The following is a 23,511-nucleotide window of genomic DNA, read 5'->3' as shown; positions in this document are numbered from 1 at the left end:
ATAGAGGCTCCCAATGTCTCAGTTTCCTCATCTCTGTAATGGGAACAATCATGTTTGTACTACCCACTTCAGAGAGTTGCTAAGAGAAAAACTTTCAGTACCCCGTAAAACACTTATATAAATGAAAGTTATCAGTATCATCCTGTTTTTTCAAGCCAGCTCCCTCTCACTATGCAAAATCCAGTTTCCTTTCAGAACCATTGGGAGGTGAGAGATTACAAAAATGGACACTTGTATTTGACTTTTCTCTGAGCCACGCTCATAGCCTGACCTCCTCCTCCCAAAACCAAGTTTCATTCTCTGTTGTCCCCACTAGTGTCCTTAAGAGCCTCTGTCTGAACACCTGTCCAAACAATTATGCAGACTATCCTAACTTTTGGAGGGGTTGGAAGAATGGAGGGAAATGGGGAAGTAGATTTTGAAAGTTGAGTCTTTCAATTTCACTGTGTCTCTCTCCTGTTTTTACTCCCTTCCCCATCAGGGAATTGAAGAATAAGGAGGGGTGGGGGACCGGGCATGGGCACCCAGCATTAACCCACTGTGACAGACTTGGGGTTTTTTGTTTGTATAAAGAGGCAAGTCATAAGGATTACCTGAGCAGAGACTGTGGTAGGACATCAGTTACCCCCAAACACCTGCTCCTTCAAACCACAAACTTCAGTTCCACCTGATCTCTCTGGTGGCTAATTATCAAGATGGTAGACCCTGCCTGATAGGGGTGAGATCGAGTTACTGAGAGCCATCCACCTGCAGCCTTCCTGTACTGCGGTCTCTGGTTAAGCATCTTAGCCGTTGTGACAGGGGTATTAAGCAGAAGGACTGGGGGTGATCTCTGCTGATTCTCAGAGCAGGAAATGAGGGAAAGGGGAAAAAGAGGATGAAACACGGGTGTCAGAAAAGCTGGCCATAGGTGGTCGGTCAGCAAGCTCAAGCCAGCTCCCCCATCGAAAGCAGCAGAGGGGCTGAGTTGTGAGTTCCTCTGGATCAGGCTTTGGTGCTTAGTGGGAGAAAGGAAACCAGAGTGAGAAAGTTCTCTGTGTCCCAGTTTACACGTCCACTGGGGTCTCATAGAAAAGGCTCAGTCCCGGGCCACTCATTTGGAACACAAAACACCAGAGGAGAGGGCAGAGCAGAGCCAATACCCACTTGAACTTTCCTCTTTCTCCCCCTCAGTCCTCTGCTTAGCCTCTTTAATGCTGTTCTCCTTCACCAATCTCCCTCCTCCCTTTCTCCTACCTTGCTACCTCTTCCCACAAAATAAACTCCTTTCAAATTCCTCAAAGCCCTCTTCATTCTGCATACTGGGCTCAGCTCTCAGTGTCCATTACAACAACAGGCACCTAAGCAGCTTACATCTATAAGAGGAGGCCTGGGGAATCGCTTTGCTTCCTCCCACCAGCATCTCTCTCTTCCATAATCTAGGAAGATGGAAAGGACTATAAAAATTGAGAATGGTGAGAGCAGAGCCCCAAGTGCATTATGAATTTACATTCTTTCCCGTCCAGGCCAGCCATGAGCTGGGATCTAGACCAGGGACAAGCACGGCCAACCCAGAAGTGAGAATAATAAGAATCTTTGAATTGTAGGCCTGGAAGGGACCCAACAGATCAGCTACCCCAATCCAATTCTCTCACCTTAAACCTTAAAAAGGGAACTTACCCAAGTTCATCGAACTCCTTAATAGCAGAACTGAAACTAAAACCTTGAAGTTTCTTGCCTTCCAGCGGATCTTTCCATTATCCACCCCCTAGCCCCCACCCCCTGTGCCATGGTCAAGTGTTATAAGTTTACTAGTATTCTCTGTCATCTTTCCCCTTTGATATTTTTCAACAGTTTACATCCTTAGATAAGTGTTTAACTTTGTTCGACCCTCTTCCTCTGAGAAAGAGGAAATGCAGGAAAACAGACACACCTTCCTTCCCAGCAGTGTGGCAGCCTGGCCCAGCCTGAGAAAAGAGGAGAAATCCCTTTGTGTAGTGAGAATGGATGAGGAATGAGCTAGGAATGGTGATCTCTGGAAGCCTGTTTTCCCACCATCATGAAAACAATGCCTTAATAATTCTCATTGTTCCCTATTCTTTCCTCGGAGCAGCTCCAAAAGTGTGTAGAACTTGGCTACGTGGCCTACTCAGTCTGTGTGTATAGGGAGGAGGGGAAGATGACAAGGGAAACAGAGAACGAGTAAGGAGAACCAGTGCCTAAAGAGGTCAAGCAACTTGCCAAAGGTCACTTAGTCCTGTGTGGTGGTCACAGGAAGAGAACTCAAGATTCCCCAGAGCCCTGGCCTATGAGGTGGCTCTGGACTAGGCCCCTATCTGTCCATATCCACTATCTCACACTACCCTGAGGTGTGAGATACATCAGTGCCAACAATGAAGGAACCACTCTGGACCTCCACATGTCTAGGGCCAGCTTTGTACTTTACCCAAAGAAAATCCCATGTGAATCTTTTCTCTCCACTTTGGGGATGATTTTTCTACCGAGTTCCCATCCATTCCCCTCACCCCCTTTCTCCTCCATGAAGCCTCTTCCCTGAAACCTCAGCTAAATGCCTATCTCTCCCACTTTTGACTGTCCATACTATTTGTCGACTACAACGTTTTAGCCCCATTTATATTTCTCCCCAGCAAAGTAGCATGCAAGAGTCTTGGAAAGCTGGGACTCTTTTCACTTTTGTATCCTAGATGCCTGGTAGGCAGTTAATAAAAAGCCTGTTGAATTAAAGTGAATCACACTGACTATTGTGTAATTTATGTTCAGGTTTTTCTCTACCACTCTGAATTTCTTGAAGGCAGGGACTGCACCCCTTCTCCTCCTTCTGTCTCCATCACAACAGCTAGCACAGGGTTGGGCACACAGAACGCATTTATTATCAACTGAAGGCTACAGCAAAGCAAGGCTGAACACTTAAATTAAATCAGCAATTTCAGCCACACTTTGGTCTAAAGCAAAAAGGGTCCTGGTAACGTCTCATGGAAGCAACAAAAAATTTATTTCCAAAGAAAGATCTATGACAACTAGAAAAGGTCTGGGGTCTCCTTTTACCAAGGAATTAACCCTCCTAAAAAAGGTGAACCTGGGACAATTAAGCTTCATTCCTTATTCATACCCACTATGGTCTGTGGGAAGAGCCTGGGAGCCTGGAAGTTAGAATCTCTGGAGATTCTTCTGGGTAGAATTAAGGAAGGGGAAGCTCTTTGGGAGCTTGGCTTTCCATACCAATGATAAGAAGACTCTTACATTTGTAAAGTTCTTCATGCTGTTCAGAGCACTTTTCACACACCTAGTCTTCAGAATAGCCCTGTGAAGGAGGGCAGATACCACCCTCCCCATTCTACAGGTGAGGCTCAGAGTGCAGAAGTTCTTTGCCCAAAGTCATGGCTAGAGTTGGTGGCAGAGGTGGACTCCCAACTGAATCATGTGTGTTTCTAGGAGACCCACCCTGTACCACTGACAGGAGAGAGCATGTTTTCCCTAAGGCTCTCAAAGCACAAGAAGGGTTTTTAAAGTGACAGCTGAAGGCAGCCAGTCTTCCCTCTCTCCTGGTATGTTTGTGTGTTTTCCTATGCCAGGCCACTCCACCCAGATTTTATGCAACATCACCTGATCTCCTGAGACAAAAAAGACCCAGGAGGGAGACAATGCATTCTTACATACTGACACGCTAAGGCTGAAATACAAAACTCACTGTAGGCATGGGAGGGGGACCAGACCTCTCCTCAATAGCCTAGAATGGAGGAAGACACGGGGGCTCTCCTTGGGAGCCAGCAACAGCTCAATTTTCTTCCCCTTCCAGCCAAATGGGACAGACAAGGGCAACAGATCAATCAACAAGCCTTTATGAAAGACCTACTATGTGCCATGGATTATGGAACTCACATTTTAATGAAGAGAAAACATGATGAGCAATTCTTGTTTTTGTTCAGTTGTGTCTGACTTTTTGTGACCCAGTATGGGGTTTTCTTGGCAAAGGTACTGGAGTAGCATGCCATTTCCTTCTCCAGTGGAATAAGTAGCAAATAGAGGTTAAATGACTTGCCCAGGATCACACAGGAGTGAGTATCTGAGGCTGGATTTGAACTCAGGTCTTCCAGATTCCAGGCCCAGCACTCTATTTTCTGGACCACCTAGCTGAACATATCTAGGTATATACCAAACATATACCAAGTAGACACAAGGTTATGGGGTGGTAAGGTCCTAGCAGCTGGGCAGACCGGGAGAGGCCTCATGTGAAAATCTGTGCTTGAGCTGAATCTTTAAAAAAATCAGGGATTCCAAGACACAGAGGTAAGGAAGACAAGCATTTCAGGCATGAGGGACAACCAGTGCAGAGACACAGATGGGAAATGGAATGCTATGTTGAGGAACAAGAAGGCCAAAACAGATGGACCAGAAACCATGTGGAAGAGAGTGATCTGTAATAAACCTACAAAGAGACAGCAGGTTAGGGCCAGGTTGTAAAGATCATTAAATACCAAACCTGAATTAATATTTGATCCTAGAGGTATTAGGAAGCCCCTGGAGTTTATTAAATGGGAGAGTGACACGGTTAGACTGCTTTGGAAAATCACTGTCAGCTGTGTGGAAAAGGGAGAGGGCTATGGCAGGTAGGTCAAGGAGGAGGCTATTGGAACAACCCAGGAATGAGATGATAAGGGTAATTTAGGACAGTGTCTACATTGTATAGAAAGAATGGGATGAATTTAAGAGATGATGCAGTGGAGTAGAAATGATAAGATTTGTTGTTGATTAAATATACAGAGGAGAGTGAGGGGCCAAGCATAACACCAAGCTTTTGAGTCCCAGAAGGATGATGGTGCCTCCAACATAAATAGAGAAGCACTGAGAGAAAGCCTCTGGATCCAGAGGTAAAGATAAGTTCTTTCTGTTTTACAAGGTGTTGAGTTTAAAATAGCTAGGAGACATCCAGTTTGAAATCATCCAATAGGTAGTTGTGATACCAGACTGGACCTCAGGAGAGACTAGGGATGCAAATATAGGTTTGTGATTTGTATAGAGATAATGGTAATTACACCAATGGGAACTGAAGAGGTCACCAAGTGAAAAAGTATAGATGGGGAGCGGGTGAGAAGAGGACTCAGGACTGAGCCTTGGAATTAGGGCAGAGGACAACATGGAAATCCAAATGAAGGAAACTGAGGAGCAACCAGATAGCAAGCAAAAGAACTAAGGGAGAGAAACGTCACAAAAATAGGAGAAGAAAAAGTATCCAGGGAGGGCAGTCCATAGTGTCAAATGCTGCAGAGAGGTTGAGAAGGATGAGGACTGGGAAAAGGTCAGTAGATTTGGGCAATTAAGAAATCATTTGTACCTCTGGAGAGAGCAGTTTCAGTTGAGTGATGAGGTCAGAAGCCAGACTGCAGAGGGTGTAGCAGAGTGGGAGAGGAGAGGTAGAGGCACCTAGTGTGGACAGCTTTTTCAATGATGCAGCAAGAAAGATGCAAACTCTAGTCTTTATCTTGGTGAAGGAAGGGTGGTGATGGGACAAAGGGAGAAAATAGAAGTGGAGACAAAGAGGCACGGGATGAGGGAGACAAGCAGAAAGGGAAGACAGGCAGAGACACAGAGGATGGGGAGTGAGAAACCAGAGAAATCCTGATAGACAAGACACATAGGACACAAAATAAAAGAAAAGACATATGGTTCAGAACTGAGGCCAGACACAGATAAAAGGGATAGGCAGAAAAAAATAGAGGAGACCCAGGAGGTGATGGACAGGCAAGGAAAGGGAAGGACATCCAGGAAGAGAGAGGTAAATGAAAAATGGGAGGGATCCTACAACTCTAATAAAAAGGAGGCTTGAAATACATCAGATATTCTCCCAACAGTGTTGTCACTTTTTATCTTTTGGTGAGGGGGAGAAATTGGCAGGGGCGGGGATAGAGGAAAGATGGATCACAAGACAGTTGCATGTACTATACCTAACCATGTACAGTGGAAATGCTAAAAAGAGGCTTTTATATTTCAACCCTTCCTTCTAGTCTACAGAAATCTTTGGGTCAGCCACAGCCTTATTGAGAAAACTGAAGACAATAGGAGGGGCTCTGGCCTCTGCTGCATTCTTCCACACTGCTCCTTAGAAACCTCCCCCCCTTTTACTGGGAACAGCGGGCACCGTGAAAAGGGCCGTCTGTCGCCTCCGCCTTTTGACTTCGAGGCCTGTCTAACATTTTAATAGCAGCCCAAGAGACCAAGGAGACTATCTCCAGGGTCAGCTTGTCACAGGGTCACTCTCCAGCCAGCAACTGTCACCAGTCCCTTTTTCTCTCTATCCAAGCAGACTAATGGCTCTGTCCCAGGAACGTTCAGCCAGTAGAGCAAAAGCTAGACAAACGGGAAGAGGAGGAGTCAGGAATGAAGGGATTCCATGAATGATTCAGCTCATCTCCCCCTATAATATCCTTTCTGAAAGTTCCAGAAATGGAACAATGATCTCTGTTACTGGGATCGGTTGGGTCCAATTTGCTTTTATCTACATACAGGACTGCCCAGACGTTAGATGCTTCTGTCTCTAGTCAACCTTACAGAATCGTGGGCTCCCAGGATACCTAGACCATCTCTCGCATGCATCTAATTGAATTGTGTATTCCTTTTCAGACAATCACATAGGCTCTGCATTCCTTTACATTTATAACATTCACTCACTACCAGGGGAAGGTCTGGGCAGACAACATTCATGAATTCTGTCAACTAACCAGTCTTTCCTAAGGGCCAGCTGTGTTCTCAGAACTATAGAGGATACAGAGAAGAGAGCCCCAATTCTCAAAACGTTTGCATTCTATTTGGGAAACCAATTCCTTATATTATAATTGGTGTACATGCCTTGTCTCCCCAGTTAAAGGGCTAGCTCCTTGAGACCTGGAGAGCTGGGAATGTTATTAACTTTGTATTCCTTCTCCCTTACCACAATACCTAGCAAAAACAATGGCTTGCACACAGAAGCATTTAGTAAATGTTTACTGAATTAATGACACATGTGAAAACTCCCCCAACCCCACCCCACCCCCCACCACAAACACAAGATAGTATACATAGTCTAACAGGTAGTAAAGACGAAACACTTGTACATCTTTGTAAAGCCCCAGACAAATTGAGTTATTCTTAGGAGTGAGGATCAGATTTCCCTCATGCTCCCTCCCTCTCCTTTTTTTTTTTTGGTGACCAATTTAAAGCCTTGTTCAACTTGCAAGCCCCACTTTACATCTTAGACCCTCCATAAAGACTTTCTTGACAATTGTAACTCAAGCAGATCTGAAAGCACTGTTGCTAGAAGGGGCCTTCAAAAGCACTCGCTATTCCTTGTTCTAGAGAAGAAGAAATGGAGGCTCACAGAGGCTCAGAGAGGAGAGATGACTAACCTGAGACGAAGGAGCTGTTGAGCTGCACAGACTAGACTAGATCTCAGATCCACTGAGTCCTAGACCAGAGCTGGTTTTCTAAAGCACCACATTGCTGGTGGGTCTCCTCAATGTGGAACAGTGGAAATAAGCACTGGCTCTGGAGTCAAAGGACCTGGGTTCAATTTCGCCTCTGATAACATCCGTGTGACCCTGGGCAGTTCACTTAACCTCCTCAGGCCTCAGTTTCCCCTTATCTATAAAATGAGAGGGTTGGACGAAATAGCTTCTGAGGTTCCTTCCAGCTCCAAGTCTATGATCCTACAATCTTCTGAATTTTTCATGTTTGCTTATCTAATAGAGGCCATGGGTATGAACCCAGTCATTATAGACTTGGGAATTATAGACTGTCTTAAACTGACAGATGTTATACATACATTGGTTTGCCCAACTACAATGCAAGTTCCTTCCTACAGAGCATGGGCTGTTCCCGATGCCTAGCATTGGGCAGGGCACTTAGCAGGTTCTCTCAGTAATTACATGAGTGATCCGCAATAGATAATTACAGAAAGGTAGAATTCATCATTAGTGTTGGAGAATAACCACTGACTTTGACAAACTGTTTCTTCATGTCTCCACAAAGACAGTTCCCTGAGTTAGAGAAGACCATGGGATTGGCACATCTCTAATGGTCTCATGATTCAGGAGGCTTCATTCACTAGGCTCCAGAAGGGACCAGTCTCTTTATTCCCTAGAGGCTAAGCACAGTGCTATGCACACACTCATTTACCAAATGGCTCGCTGAACTGAATACTACCATTTTCACCTCCCTATTACCTTAAGAATCATAAACCAGTACCAGCTCCTGTTAGAGGGTCCTGCAGGGGGCTAAAAGCCAACCTCCTCCATCCACTGAACATTTCTTACAGAAAAGCTGTTACCAGAAAAACACAAAAAAACAATCTCCCTGGAAACGTCACATTTCCAGTAAGTGCATAATTTCCGCTTACAGACCAAAACTGAAAGGAACTGGTAGGTTGTAGAAATGAGGTTCCTTCTAACAAAGATCTGGGCTCATCTTTCCAAGGTCTGTGTGATGGTCGATGCTTACCAAACACCTACCGTCTGTACCTCGTAAATAAAGCACTAGATTACTCTCCAAGCAGCACTTCCTCTCACTGTTTACAATGGGAGTCCCATGCCTATTTGTCTGTCTGACAGATTGCAGCTAGTGAATCCAGGAATGGGGAGGCCTTAAATATTCACTCTGTGTGCAAACAAGGCCTAAAATAACCAACTGCTTCCAGCAGGGAACCTGGGAAAACTTGTTAAAGAGGAATTGATCGATGTGCAAATAATTTCTCTCTTCAACTTGATTAAGCATGAAAGTTTCCCTGTTAAATCCAGCCCTCCCCAGCTGGAGAGTCCTGATCCACTCCCAGAAAAATGCCTGGTGTTCACTGAGTAACTTTCCTAATATTAACTCCAGACAGCCCCAGGCATCAGGGGGAAGAGATCTAAACTACAGCATGAGATTAACTCCCAAAGGAAGGATAATGGACTGAGCACCTCCAGTTCAGCTCTCATTACTTTTCATTAGAAAATGACTTTCTTCTTTGGCCTCAGACCGCTCACACAAAACACTGGCCTACCTTGGCATCCCACTCTCTTAAATTTAAGCAGTTGAGGGGAAGGAGGAGAATGGAACCTTGCTTCTGGGACCCAACCAATCCTTAAGTACCCCAGGCCACTCTTCCAGCCACTATCCAGATGATTCTAAGAACATGGGCTCACAGATTTCTATTGGAAAGGCCCACGTCTAGTCCTATACTCTCATTTATAAGTTCAGAGAAGGGAAGGGACTTGGCCAAGGTCAGAAAGTTAACTTCTGGTGGAGCTGGGACCAGAACCCAAACCTCTCTCACCTAACTCCCAGTACACAGGTTTACCCAACATCAGGGTACCTCAGTCTAAGTAGGTGAGGGCTGAGTTAACTTTTAGCAATACTTTTTGGATTAGCAAATTAGCAGTGTAAACAAGATTATAAGAGGAATATTTACTCTACTTAAGAGAACAAACTGCTTCAAACAATCTAGAAACACTTTATTTACATGCAAACAATGTAAATATAATAAGAGCCTCCACATACAGCTTAGGCTGGTGCTATGCTAAACTGAAATCATTTTTAAAAATTATGCATTCACCAAAACACAGGCAACACTTTTGTTAACCTGGTTTATGTTACTGCACTCGGCTGAAAATGATAAAACTTTTTTAAGTTCTGTGATTGAGCCTGTTGTTATGGTTTAGTTGTATCCAACTCTTTGTGACCACATTTGAGGTTTTTGTGGCAATGACACTGAAGTGGTATGACATTTCCTTCTCCAGCTGATTTTACAGATGAGGAAACTGAGGCAAACAGGGTTAAGTGACTTGCCCTGGGTCACACAGCTAGTAAGCCTCTGTGGCCAAATTTGAACTCAGGAAGATAAGTCTTCCTGATTCCAGGCCAGGCACCCTATCCACTGTGCCACCTGGCTGCCCCCCTGATTCTGCTACTAATTGATTGTGTGATCTTGGCAAATTGCAAAGCCTCTGGGTCTGAGTTTAACCAATCTGCAAAATAAGGGCCCCTTATACTAGATAAGCAGTAAAATCTCTTAAAGTTCTAGCAATCTATGAATAATGTTTCTTCAAATGAGTCCAAAAACAATACTCAAATTTCATTTAACAAATTGAGTGCCTAAGAGCAGGGCCTTATTCCAGAGAGGCCTGTTCTAAATGCCTCAGCACTTGGCTCCCTACCCCAAAGCCACCACTATCACTGAGCCAAAGGGCACTCAGGGCCCTGGTCTAGAGCCCAGAACCAAATTTCCCTCAGAAGATTTCAGGAGAAAAGAAAGAGAGAAAAGACTTGCAGAAAATTAAGCTTAGCCCTGGACATCTCTGCATGCCAGAAAAGGAGTTATATGCATTTGCAATCACCTGGAAGAGAACCTCCTTTCCTCACCTGGGACCAGTTGTCTTTCCTGAAGAATGACCAAAGCTTCTGTCAATCATTCCTGAGGAAAACTGAAGCACCGCCTTCAAGCACAATACCTCAATTCCCAGCATCCTATTAGCTTTATTAGAGCTGGATGGTGCCTTGTCCAAACCCTCATTTGTTAGATGGGAAAACTAAGGTCAGATGTGGGAAATGATTTAGCCATGACCAAAAGACAGAAGAGAAACCAGAACCCAAGTCTTAACAAGAGGAGTGGAGTTGAGTGGAGAGAGGAGATGAAGGAGAAACTTGGTCTTGCTCCCAAGCCAGGAAATGCCAGATCTCTTCTCTACGGTCCTTAAAGCCTCCTCTGAGAGAAAACCAGCCACACCTGACAGAGACAACTCAGTTATAAGAACAGGCCATAAATGATCAAAAGTACAGCAGACCACATTAATTGTCCCCTGAGGCCAGTCGCTAGTTAAATCTGGTTATGCTTCCTACAATCCACATTCCTCTCATGGATATTCTCAGTGTACAGGGACAGGTGGCTCCAAGAACTCTCTCAACAGAAAGGTGAGTCACTTTTATTGGCTAGCAACTGACCAACCTATTCTTTGCCATATGACTGCTCTGTTTCTGTACCCGTGGACTTGCAAATGGAGAATAAAAGGGTCTTCTTGTTGTTGTTTGGTTTTCAGGAAAAAAAACCAATCATCCTATAATTCCATATTTTACAAAAGGCCATCTCTCTTCCCCTTCCAATTTGGGGTAATTCCAGAGTGGTTTCTGGAGTGGCTGTTGCCTGGACAGGGAGCTGTGGGGAACATGCAAAAATGAACTGAACTTTCTGCAAACGGAAAGAAATCTGTAACTGTCAAGCCTTAGAATAATGATTTCTACTCCCGCCCCCGGTTTTTTTGGCTATGAGATGAGGTAGGCTGTTTGTTTGTTTGTTTGTCCAGGAAAAGGACCTCTCCTCTTCTGGCCCCAACTGCAGCAGATCACCCAAGGCACGAAATGTCCTAATTCAAGAAGTATGATTGGTCCAAAAGACCTGACCCAGCAAGACAAGGGGAGGATTGGGAAGTTCAGCTCTTGGTTCTCTCACAAAGGCTCACCGCACACCCTCAGGCAAATCATTTCATCTCTCCCAGCCTCAGTTTTCCCATCATTAAAATGGAAATAATCATGCTACCCACCAGCACCTTGTGGGGGAGCAGAATGTCTGTAGAGTGCTTTTATGATCTCCAGATGAAAGCTTCTGTCAAAGTGCAAAGTTATTATTGTTGCATTATTGAGGAAAGCAATCTAGACTCTCAATCAACTCAGAAAAGCCACATCCTTTCACTATTTATAGAACAGACATGAGAAACAGGAAAGGTCCCTCCTCTCCTAATGTACTGGGGGGGGGGGAGGGGCGGGGGAGATGGCTCTTCCCAATCTCAGTTTGAGTAGTGGAATGGTAAGACTCAATGGTTTTGTATCTTCTGGAGAGTCCCTCCCCATGCTCTAATCAGCCCTAGGTGGATAATCTCCAAATTACATCTGCTCAGAGACTTGTCACTAGGCAATAGATTGGGCCTTGTGGTCCGGCATACTGTACCATGACAGTTTCTAGGGTCCTCAGGTTACTGTGCATCACCTTTATCTCCCGCTCTCCCTCTAAAACCGAAGGTTTATATTCCCTCACAGTCTCTTCTAAAAATCAAGGTTACAGCCTCTGAGCCCCTTTACCCAGAAAGATCTTGGTTTAGTTATTTCAGAGGTCCCTTTTATCCATTGTTCATTCAACTCCACCCTCTTCCTGTCCAGCCTACAGTTCAGTTCCCCCCCACCACCTTAAAAAATTTTTTTTCAGGGAAAAATGTTCGGTAACTCATTGAACCAATACATACCATAAGAAAATGTTCTTTTAAAAAACATTAGGAGCAGAATTAAACAGAATGATAGATCCAGACTTGCAGGACATTCTTTCTTGCCATCTACTCATCTTTCCAGCTGTCTTCCCCCAACAGTTTATAGGCAATCCTTTCTACTTGACACTCAGTATTTTTAAACATGTGTTTTTCTAACCCTCACATCCTCTAACTATAAGACAGAATTGCTGCATAAACAGAGGAAGTCCTGTAACAGACTCATTTTTTTCTCTCCCAGCTTGAAACCAATGATTAGATTTAACCTCTCTTCCTCCTTCACCCCTTTCAGTCCAAAACAAGATTGGTACCCGGGCACAGTACAAAGAGTGTTGAACCAGGAATCAAGAGACGTGGGTTCAACTCTCAGTTTAGTACTTACCATTGAGTGGTCCTGGGCAAGTCACACTCCAAGCCTTAGTTCCCTCACCTGTAAATGAAGATTTATTATCCCTTATCCTGTCTACCTCACAGAAATGTACAAAACTCAAATGGTACCTCTACCGAATCCCTCCTGATGCCTTCTCAGGCAAAGTCTCTCCTCCATCCTTCTTTGCCTTTCCAAATGTATACACCCAAGGCGAGTTTCTCCCTGCAGAGAAATCTTCCATTCCTCTATCAAGTTTGTGGAACAGAGGGGTTCTGGGGTAAGCCTCAATCTTCCCCACCCTCCTAGAGAAGGCCACAGGGGGGCAGCTGCATCCCAGTCAGCTCCCATCAAAGGAGAAAAGGATTTCTCCTGTCCAGGGGAATGTGGCAATACCGAAGTTAAGAAAGACTAGGATTTCAAACCCTGCTGGTGAAACAACGTACAGCAGCAAACACCATCTCCCAGTGGTTCTCATCCAGTGACAAAGGTTACTTTGCCTCAGTGCCATGAACAATTATGTTTTGAATCCCTGATCCAGACTTATCAAAAAAGAGTAATTCTGGACCCGGCTTGCTTCAATATGGCCATGGCTCCCTGCTTTCCTGCTGTAACCGAGAACCCCCAAATGCCAGAACATTGCCCTACTAGAGTCATCCTGGGGTATTTATTTCACTCCATTTTCTAATTGGATTTGTAGGGGAAGCACAATAGGGCCTTTATGGCCCAACCGTGTTAAGTGCCAGGCCAAATTGAGGTGTGGCCCTGGGCCAAAAATGGAAGGGGCCAACTCAGCTTCTGCTATCTCTGCCCTGGACTGGGCTTCATTTAGGAAGCTTGGAAGTAGAGTTCCCAGTAAAGAGATATTTGGGAAGGGAGGAGGGAAAGAGGTGGGGGGTGGAGGGATAGCTCTTTCAAGGTCATGTCTTCTGTTCCATGTTAGAGGGCTTAAGGCAGAGGATTAGGGGTTACAATAGCCAAATTATCTTCTAGCAAAGAGAAAAGGGGTCTCCTGTGAAAAGGCCCATGACTACCATGAAAATTCAAAGCTCCAGCCACAAGGACTACGTTGACACTAGCAACACTGTCGTGCCTTATGGTGACCACAGGCATAGTAAAGGGAAATCACTTGCTTTACCCCAACAGAGTTTCCGTTTCCAACAGAGGGCAGTAAGCCAGACAGAAAACCTCAATGTCTGACAACCAAAATCTCCATCAACAAGGCTGGCTGTCCAAGGTAGTCCTCTCTCTCATTTTCTCTCTTTCTCTCTCTCTCTTCCCAGGTGACCCTCAGGTAGCACCTGGGAAGCATCCTTATCTAACTTGGTGACCAGAATGTTACAAGAAGAGAATGTCAAAGCTAAAAAAGACCTTAGAGAACATCTTGTCCAACCCAGTCATTGTAGGGATTAAGAAACTGAAGTCTACAGAAGAGGAGGAACTTGTTCAAGGTTACAGGGAGCTCACCAGGATTAGAGACCAAGTCTCCCAACTCTGGGTGCAATGTGCCTTCTGCAATACCGTGCTGCCTCTCCAAAGTTTTTCTCCATCTCCAATTATATTATACTGAAAACTCTGCACATATGTAAATCTGCTGGGGGTGGGGTAAGACAAAATAGCCAAGGAAAGTAGGGGTGGGAGAAGAGATTGTGGGGTAGAAGGGTATGGGGAGTTATGCATTCTGGGAAGCCACACATGATTAGTCACACAGCATTAATCTGCCTCCCTCAACAATAGCTGCCGAATTTCGACTGAATCCCAGCTGTCGGTCCTTGAATGAAAGAAAACAAGATTTAGGGCATCAAGCGTCGGTGAGGCTTCTGCAGGGGGAGAAAAAAGCCAAAAAGGAGGAAAAAAAAAACCCAGCGTTCATTCATTAGTGGCTCACAAAGAGGTCTCCTTTTTGTCCATTAAACTGCTCATGGGCCTGATTAATTTGCTGAAGTTTTGGGGAAGGAAGGGGGTGAAAGGGGTGGGGTGGGGAGGGGCAGGGAAGAGAGTTACCAAACTAGGCAGGGTAGCTGGACTGAAACAGATGCACAAGCATGATGCCCAGTGTTGTCAAGGAAATCAGCCAGTCAACAGTTGGAATGAGAGGGCCTCTGAGATGCAGAGCAAGGCGCTACTTCTTAATCTGAAGCCTCAGTGGTGGGGATGCCTTCGCTCTTTTTTTTCTCCCCACAACTACCAAATGCTTCCCTCATTACTCACATCAAGGATGAACTCAAGTTGAAGAGCATCTGGCTTAGAGGCAAAACTTGATCAAACTAGATTTTTTAAATAATAATCCCTTGCTTTTTTTTTTTTCCTGTCTTAGGTTTGTTAAGAAAGTACTTAGGTGCATTGTTTATATCCCTTGAGCCTCCCTCACAAAAGCCCCAGTGAAGACAGCAAGAATGACAAACCCCATTTTGTGGAGCAGAAGACTGAGTCTCAGGGAGAAATGACTTACCCATAATCATATAGATAACTTGGGAACTAGAATCCTGACCTCAAAAAGTCAGTCAGTAAACATTTGTTAAGTGTCTACTATATACTAGGTCCTGTGCTAACAACTGGGATACAAAAAGAGGCAAATGATAATCTTTGTCCTCAAGGAACTCACAATCTAACTGAGGTATTATACAGACTAAAGGAATAAATATAGTCTAGATTTACAGACAGTTTACAGGAAGCGAAATAACATGTGAGTCAAACTGGACTCTAGCATACCTCCCATCCAACACCTCTCCCCCAAGGAAGTTTTTCTTTCAAAAGTGCCAATACAGTATTATAGAGAGGTTTTCCAGAATCCAACCCTTGCACTAGAAAAGTCCAGGAGTACCAAAACTCAGGTACTTACATCATAAAATATTAAAAACAACAGAAATTAACTTCATCCTAGAGGAAATTCATCTGCAGAAAAGGGAAGGGAGGAAAGGGACAATTAAGCATCTGCCACGTACCTGGCACTGTACTAAGGATTTTACAAATATTATCTCCTTTGACCCTCACAACAACCCTGGGAGGGAGGTGCAATCATTATCCCCATTTTACAGCTGAGGAAACTGAGGCAGACAGATTCAGTGACTTGCCCAGTCATATGGCTAGTATGTGAGGCTGGATCTGAACTTAGGTTTTACAGAATCCAGGAACATCGCTCTAGCCACTGAGATTTATGAGCCAGACGGGCTGGAAGTTGAATATCAATTTCATTTGCATCTCAGTATGCCGTTCTGTAAAACTGAACTACGTCCACTGGAAGATCAACCCTATTGAAACACTTGGGGGAAGAAAAAGGGATATGGAAATCCAGGCTCTGGCCCCTAACAAGAAACACAGTTTCCTAAAGTGACCCTCCACCCCAAAATGGGAAGAAAAACTTAGAGACTAAACCAACCACTGCAAATGTTGTAACTAGTACTTATTAAGTGATTGCCAGACTTTTTCTAATAAAAGTTACTCTATGATTTCTCATCCTTGTACTGTATCTCAGAGGAAAGACATTGACTTACTGTAAAGACTACTGTGCTCAAGACCCCACAAAAGCAGAAGGCAACGGTTCTCAGACCACTCCAAGTGCACGAATACTTACATGCATGACTCTGTTCCATTGTCATAGATTTCACACTTGCCTCCATTCAGACAGGTTTCTGAAGGTTGTGAACACCGAAAACCTAGGAGATATGTACAAGAAGCCTGTCAAGGGTCAAATTTATGAGTCTAAAGCTATGAGTCAGGGTCCAACCCTTAAACCTTCCAGAAAACTCACCTCTTCCTTATCCCCCCCCCCCCACCATGTTGCACCCAAGATAAGTCATATAATCATAAGTTTGGGGCTGGAAGAAACCTTAGATCATCTTATCCAACCTCCTTAGTTATTCTTATTTGACTTCTCAGTTTTGTTACCTTTCTCACGCCATCCCATCTAGCATAGTACTATAATCTATTTACATCATAAGCACTTAATAAATGTTTATTATTGTTGAATTAGTTATAGAAGACAAATGTACATTGGCTAAATATTCTACATCTATCACGTGTGTACACACACATATACACATATAGAAATCCATGCATGTATGTATGTATGCATAGAAACACACAAACACAGGTACCAGATTTCTTAGGGGTAGACACCCTTCTAATGAATTCTTTTGATATTCTTAATGAAGTCAACAGGAGGTAGGAAGGAAGAATGGGAGGCTGAAGTTGGGCTGTTTCTATAATGCCAACTACCGAAGGTCTACCCCAGACTACTAGCTCTAAATTACACAACAGCTTGGCAAAGAACGGGAAATGTTACCCAGAAGCCAATCTGACCAACTCAACTACTCAAAAATTCCACCAGCATGACTTTCCCAAACTTCTGTCGACCCTCCTTCTCGCCCACCCAACCAGAAGCCTGTACTTTAGGGGAGACCCACATCTCTTCAACGGGGAGGAGGGAAGGGAAGGAGAGGAAAAGGGAGGGGAGAGGAGAGGGAGGAGGGAGTGGTGGTGGGGGGAAGCTGAGACTACAGTGAGCGCTCAGAAATGCAGTGAATTGTCTGCCTGTTCAAACATCCATGGTAAAGTGACTTATCTAGCCAGTCCTGGAGGGGGAGTCTGAATAGTCCCAAAGCAAGCCGCACACACTCCCCTCCTGGCTCGTGGGAAAATGCGACAGCTGCGGGGCCCAGCTTCCCCTGAACTCCAACAAAGCGGGAATCAGAGCCGCCCATTGTAGCTCGTTTAAAGACACCTCTTGTTGCATTACTGACTGTAGGGCGAGGATTGAATACTCTTACCTCCCGGGACACTCAATACCTGCTCCCCGGAAGATCTGAGCTGCACTAGCGGGCCCGCCTCCACCCCAACCCCCACTCCCCAAATGCTGGGTCAATTCACAAAATCCCGTGGACAACCCCCTCTCCCCCTCACCCCCCTGCTCCATTCCTAGGCAGACGGAGAAGTAAAGTGCTTCCCCAATCCAAAGCCCCACTTAGGGGTTCGGGCTACATAACTCAAGCATGAGAATATGGGGGACCCGTCCCCGCTAGAGACTTCCTTTCTTGGAGAGTCAACTCAAGCTAAGAGTTTGGGATGGATTGGGTGGGGAGCTGTGCCCAAAGTCTGCGGGCTTTTTTACTTTTTTCAGAGAGGGGCTAGTAGGGTTAGGCGGTGTTGTTCTTCTTTGCACCGCTCGGGGAGGGGCGCCCACGAAGCGTGGGAAGCAGAGAGGAGGAAGGCAGCGAGTGGAGGACACCCGGTGGAGGGCTGCCTGACTCATCGCTGCTCCGTGGGCTGAGAGGGAGGAGGGAGCCGTACGGGGGGCCCCCTGCAAGTGATCGTTCTCACAATCCCCAGAGAGTTGTCATTCCTGAAGGCCAGAAAAAAAGGAAACTCCAAAATAGAGGGTGAGACCACAGGACCCAGAGGATGTTCTCTAAAACTTTCTTTTTCTTTTTTCCTTTTTCCAGGAAGGGTCACAGATGCTTAAAAGTTTTAGGCTTTTCAGCCAAAACGTTACCCATCCCCCAAGCTTCAAGCAACTTTCCTGTAGCTTGCGGGAGGGCTGTCCCACGAGATGGCCAGGCTCAGCAGAATAGCCGGGGTGCAGAGCCCCTGCAGCCCCAGGGTGTGGGGGCTACATAGGCTCCCCACACCGCCCCGGGGAGCGGGCTTCCGTCGGTTCCTCGCAAAAACTCAACACTGTTCTGAGCCCGAAAACCCCGCGCCGCTGACATCCGCCCCCAGCCCTCGACCCGAAAGTGCAGTGGGCAGACGGAGAAGAAAAGGCCAGAGAGAACAGGAAACCTGACTCAAGTTCGAATAGAAAGAACTCAACCAGCGGAGAAGAAACCCAAAGCGGGAGATGTGGGGGTGGGGGTGCAGGTTTGGCCCGGGGCGGGGGGGGGGCGACGCAAGTTTGGCAGTGGGTGGAGAGAGATGCAGGTTTGGCCACAGGTGGGGGGGGTACAGGTTTGGAGGGGGCGGGAAAGCAGGCGGGGGGGAGTGGTGAGGGTCGCTCAATAACTCAGCCTTAGCCTCCAAGGCAGCTGGAGCCCTCCCCATCACTTACACTTCCCATCACCCTGGACACGCAAGCCAGACTCCCGACCTTCCCCTCTTGGTGCCACCTCAATCCCCGACCAAATTGGGGGCGAGAGCAGCCTTCTCTGCAGTGGAAGGGAGAGTCTCCCGAAAAAAAAAGGGCGGGGGACTAGGGATGGTTGACATCCTGGAGGTAGCCAAGGTCGCAAAACAGGGAAAAGGTGACTCCAGCGGGTCCCAAACCGGCCAGGGAGGTACTGACATCTCCACCCACCGTTCCGCTGCTGCCACCGCCACCACCACCATCACCACCACCACACGATCCCCGTAGTGACCAAGTCAGGTTGCTTCCCGTTCCCCTATTCAATCCAAGCCTGTTCGCTCTCTCCCCAATCTTGGCTAGGTTAGCCGCGTCCCTCCTCCAGGAGGGAAAAAAGTTTTCTCCAACGGTGCACAAAGTTTGCGGTCTTGTTCCCCACCCCCCCAGAGCCACCGGGTTCCGATCTCCACTGGAGCAGCCCCGCGTCCTACCTCGTGCGAGGACCGGCAGCAGCGACAGACAGACGACGGGCACTAGGAGCGGCCGCATGCCTCCCGCAGCGGCCAGCTCTCCCCCAGCGGCGCTTCGCTCGGGCAATCCCAGAAAGGCTCAGAGTGACATAAGGTCTCCGGGCGGGCTGGGAAATCCTAGGCAATATCTCTCGGACAGGGAGCCAATCTCGCCCTCGTCTTCCCCTCCTCTGCAGGCGTACGGGCGCACATGCACTGCCCGAGTTCACTCTTTTTCTCGCTCCCTCGCAGACTTGTCCGCGCCGCGCCCGGCTCAACCCTACGTAACCTACAGCTGCCAAGACACTAAATGAAGCGGCGAGCTCGGCGCCTCTCCCACTCCTCCTGCTCCTCCCCCCCCCCCCCCAGCTGTGAACCTCCCTCTTCTCCGAATCCTTCCGCTTCCCCTCCACCCCCTCCCTATAGAGCCTCGTTTCGCTCAGTCTCAAAGCTCCCTGGAGAGACCGCGGGCCGAAGATGCTTTCTGGGGTGTCCAAAGTTGTCCCCGAAGAACCCTGAGCACTTTTCTGAGACTGGGAAGGCGTCCCGTACCGAGGGACTACTTCTCGTTTGAAAGTTTCAGAAGCTACTGAAAGTTTGTTGCGAGCTTGCGGAGGGATTCTTGGCTCTCGCACGAAGTTTCTGTTCTTCGCCGAGTCTTTTTATGCATTTGCATGTCAATGGAGGAGCCGCTGGTATTCGGGGCCCGGGGGCCGGGAGAATGGAGCTTAGGGTGTGCTTAGCGCCAGCAACTTTCCCTTCCTATTCTTGTCTCCGGCCTCCCTCTACGGGCTGCTCTCTGGGGGCTTCATGCAGAGGTGAAGACAGGGAAAGTGGAAGGAACGTTCGGGACGAAGAGCTGGGGATCGTCCCAAAGACTGTGTGATCTGAATGCCTTAAAAGGCAGTGAGCTGGTCTAGGGGACTTGAGTTTGGAGTACTCTCGGGCCCCACCCTAGAGAGCTTTCCTGGAGTTGGTTCGGGGTAAGACTTGGTGGGTGACCTAAATACCCCTTTCCCAACTCAGGAATTAATCGTGGAGCACAGACGGGTTTGTGCACTCATCCTGGTCCCCAACCCTCCAACCACCCTCTCATCCCTTGTAACTGGGGACTTCTAAGAGACCGGACGGGTCCACTGGAAGGTGACTCGGGACTTGAACACCTTTGACCGTGACGTTATCGTGCACTTGACTGTGTTAGAGGAGATAGGTCTTCAGGTGCCACGGAGGTCATCTATTCCACCCCTCACTGTACAGATGAAGGAAGCTAGGTCCTAGAGAGGTTAAGGGACTTTTGTACTTGTCCAAGTTCACACTGGTAGTGAGTAGTAGAGGCAGGATTTGAACCCAGGTCCTAAGACTCTGAATCCAATCAATCAGCAAGTATTTATTAAGCACCTACTAAATACCAGAAACTATATCACTAGAGATACAAAAACAAAAATCATTCTTTGCCAGCGAGAAGCTTATAAATTCTGTTGGGGAAACATCTGCACACACAAGTAAGCCCGAAATTCATACCATGTAAATAAAAAGTAGATAGGGTGGGGGAAAGGAGAAACACTAGCCATTGAGAAGGGTTGGGAAGGGCTGTATATAAGAGGGACTTCAGCTGGATTTTGAAGGGGCTAAGGGGTACCAAGCTGCGGGAAAGTCTGTGCAGAGGCAGGAGATGGAATATTATGTACCAAGAGAAGCAAATAGGCCAGTTTAACAGGAATGTAGTGTGCATGAAGTGGAATAATGCCCAAGGAGTCTGGAAAGGTCCTTTGGAGCCCGACTGTGAAAAGCTCTGAATACTGAAGGACCGACGCGGTATTTTATCTTAACAGCAGTAGGGAGCCGCTGGAGTTCTTTGACAGTCAGATCTTTAGCCCTCGCGATGCTGTCACAGTTGGCAGAGGATATTTCGGAGAGGAGAGGGTCTGGAGGCAGGCAGACCAACTGGGACCCCGATGCATTAGCCCAGTCTGGAGGGATGAGGCCCTGGGTTAGAGTGGTAGCTTCCAGAGTGTAGAGAAGAGGCCAGAGATTTTATGGAGGGAGATGCACAAAACTTGGTAACTAATTAGTTATGCATGATGAGCCAAAGATGACTGTAAGATTTCAATTTCGAACCTGAGTTACCGAAAGGGTGATGGTATCCTCCAAGGAAAGAAGAAAGTTAGGAAGATATATGGGTTTGGGGGAAAAGATAATGAATCCTGCCTGCTTTGGATTTGTTGAGTTGAGCTGCTGTGGGACATCCCCAGTGGAGAAGTCCAACAGTCAGTTGTTGATGATGGACCATAGGTCGGGGAGGGAGGTCTATAGTTGTAGATCTGGAAGTCATCACCAAAAAGATGAAAAGTGAGCTGATGAGATCGTGGTAGAGAGAGGAGAAAAGAGACCAAAGGACAGACTCTTGGGGCATACCCTGTTAGAGTATAGGCCATGGATGATGACCCAGCAGAGCGGTCTGAGGGGTGTGCTCACCCTTGATAGTCCAGACAAATAAGTGGAGAATGGGACAACACTCAGAGGAGAGAGTAGATGGGGGCAGAGTGTTATCAGCAATGTTAAATGCTACATCGAGGTCAAAAAGGATGGGGACTGAGAAAAAGCCATTAGATTTGGCTAATTAAGAGGTCATTGGTAATTTTGAGAGAGTAGTTTCATTTGAACAAGGAGGTCAGAAGCCAAATTGCAAGGATTTGAGAAGTGAGAGGAAGTGCTGGCAAAGAGTATAGTATTTCCACCACTCCCTGTTTCCCCCATCCCAACCCCGCCAACTCCTGCCTTCTACACTTCCCAAACTTATGACAGGGCGTCAGCCCAGCATGAAGTTGGAAGGAAAGGATAATGAGATTGTATCCATCTAAATAGACCCCATGTCAAAAACCCAACAAAGTTCCAGGAAGTGTCTGAGGTTTGTGAAAACCTTAAAATTTTTTTCACCTATGCCACTAGGATCACTCAAAAATAAATTGAATCATGAATTCTTTACTTTTCCACAAATCTGATAAGTAAACTATTCCTTGCTTTCCCAAATTACTTAGAGTATCAACTTTTACTCCTAAATCATGAACCCATTTTGACTTTATTTTGGTATATGGTGTAAGATATTGGTCTATGCCCAGTTTTCGCCCTACCATTTTCCAATTTTCCCAACAGTTTTTGTGAAATAGTGAATTATTAGCCCAGAAACTGGCTTCTTTGGGTTTATCAAAGAGTAGATTGCTAAACTTGTTGATTTCACCTACTTGTGTACCTATCCTATTCCACTGATCCACACCCCTGTTTCTTAACCAGTACCAGGCAGTTTTGATGACTGCTGCTGTGTAGTACAGTTTAATATCTGGTGTGGCTAAACCACCATCTCTAGCATGTCTTTTCATTAATATCCTAGATACTCTAGACCTCTTGTTTTTCCAAATGAATTTTGTTATTAATTTGTCCAGCTCAGTAAAAAAATTTTTTGGTAGTTCGATTGGTATGGCACTGAATAGATAGATTAATTTAGGTAGAATTGTCATTTTTATTATATTAGCTCGGCCTAACCATGAGCAACTGATATTTCTCCATTTATTTAGATCTGCTTTTATTCGCGTGAAAAGTGTTTCATAGTTATGTTCATATAGGCCCTGGGTTTGTCTTGGCAAATAGACTCCCAAATATTTTATAGTGCCTTCAGTAACTTTGAATGGAATTTCTCTTTCTATCTCTTGCTGTTGGGCTTTGTCAGTAATGTATAGGAATGCTGAGGATTTATGTGGGTTTATTTTATATCCTGCAACTTTGCTAAAGTTGTTTATTATTTCAAGTAGTTTTTTACTTGATTCTCTAGGATTCTTTAGATAAATCATCATATCATCTGCAAAAAGTGATAATTTAGTTTCTTCTTTTCCTATTCTAATTCCTTCAATTTCTTTTTCTTCTCTTATTGCTACAGCTAATGTTTCTAGAACCAAATTGATAGAGAGCATTACAAAATGCAAAATGGATAATTTTGATTATGTCAAATTGAAATGTTTTTGTACAAAAAAAGCCAATGCAACAAGAATTAGGAGGGAAGCAGAAAATTGGGAGAAAATCTTTGCAACTAGTATCTCTGATAAAGGCCTCATCTCTAAAATATACAGGGAGCTAAGCCAAATATATAGGAATACAAGCCATTCCCCAATTGAGAAATGGTCAAAGGATATGAACAGGCAGATTTCAGAGGAAGAAATTAAAGCTATCTACAGGCATATGGAAAAATGCTCTGGATCGCTGCTGATTAGAGAAATGCAAATCAAAACAACTCTTAGATACCACATCTCTCCTGTCAGATTGGCTAAAATA

The 23,511-nt window shown here is 45.8% G+C and overlaps 1 protein-coding gene across 1 annotated transcript in view; it reads right to left on the bottom strand.

Moving 5' to 3' along the window:
- The window catches only part of NOTCH1 (notch receptor 1), a 73,402-nt gene extending 54,091 nt beyond the window's left edge, over nt 1-19,311 (bottom strand). The window contains exons 1-2 of the mRNA XM_036749531.1: nt 19,171-19,311; nt 16,199-16,280 (exon numbers count right to left, since the gene is read on the bottom strand). Coding sequence (XP_036605426.1) covers nt 16,199-16,280; nt 19,171-19,228 — 140 coding nt within the window. The 5' untranslated portion in view covers nt 19,229-19,311. The remainder of the gene's footprint in view (nt 1-16,198; nt 16,281-19,170) is intronic.
- Between the last annotated feature and the right edge of the window lie 4,200 nt (nt 19,312-23,511).

This window comes from Trichosurus vulpecula, chromosome 3 (genome assembly GCF_011100635.1).
Source record: "Trichosurus vulpecula isolate mTriVul1 chromosome 3, mTriVul1.pri, whole genome shotgun sequence".
Taxonomy (NCBI): Eukaryota; Metazoa; Chordata; class Mammalia; order Diprotodontia; family Phalangeridae; genus Trichosurus; species Trichosurus vulpecula.
The sequence above is the reverse complement of the archived record's forward strand: the minus strand, read 5'-3'. Positions and strand labels throughout refer to the sequence as shown.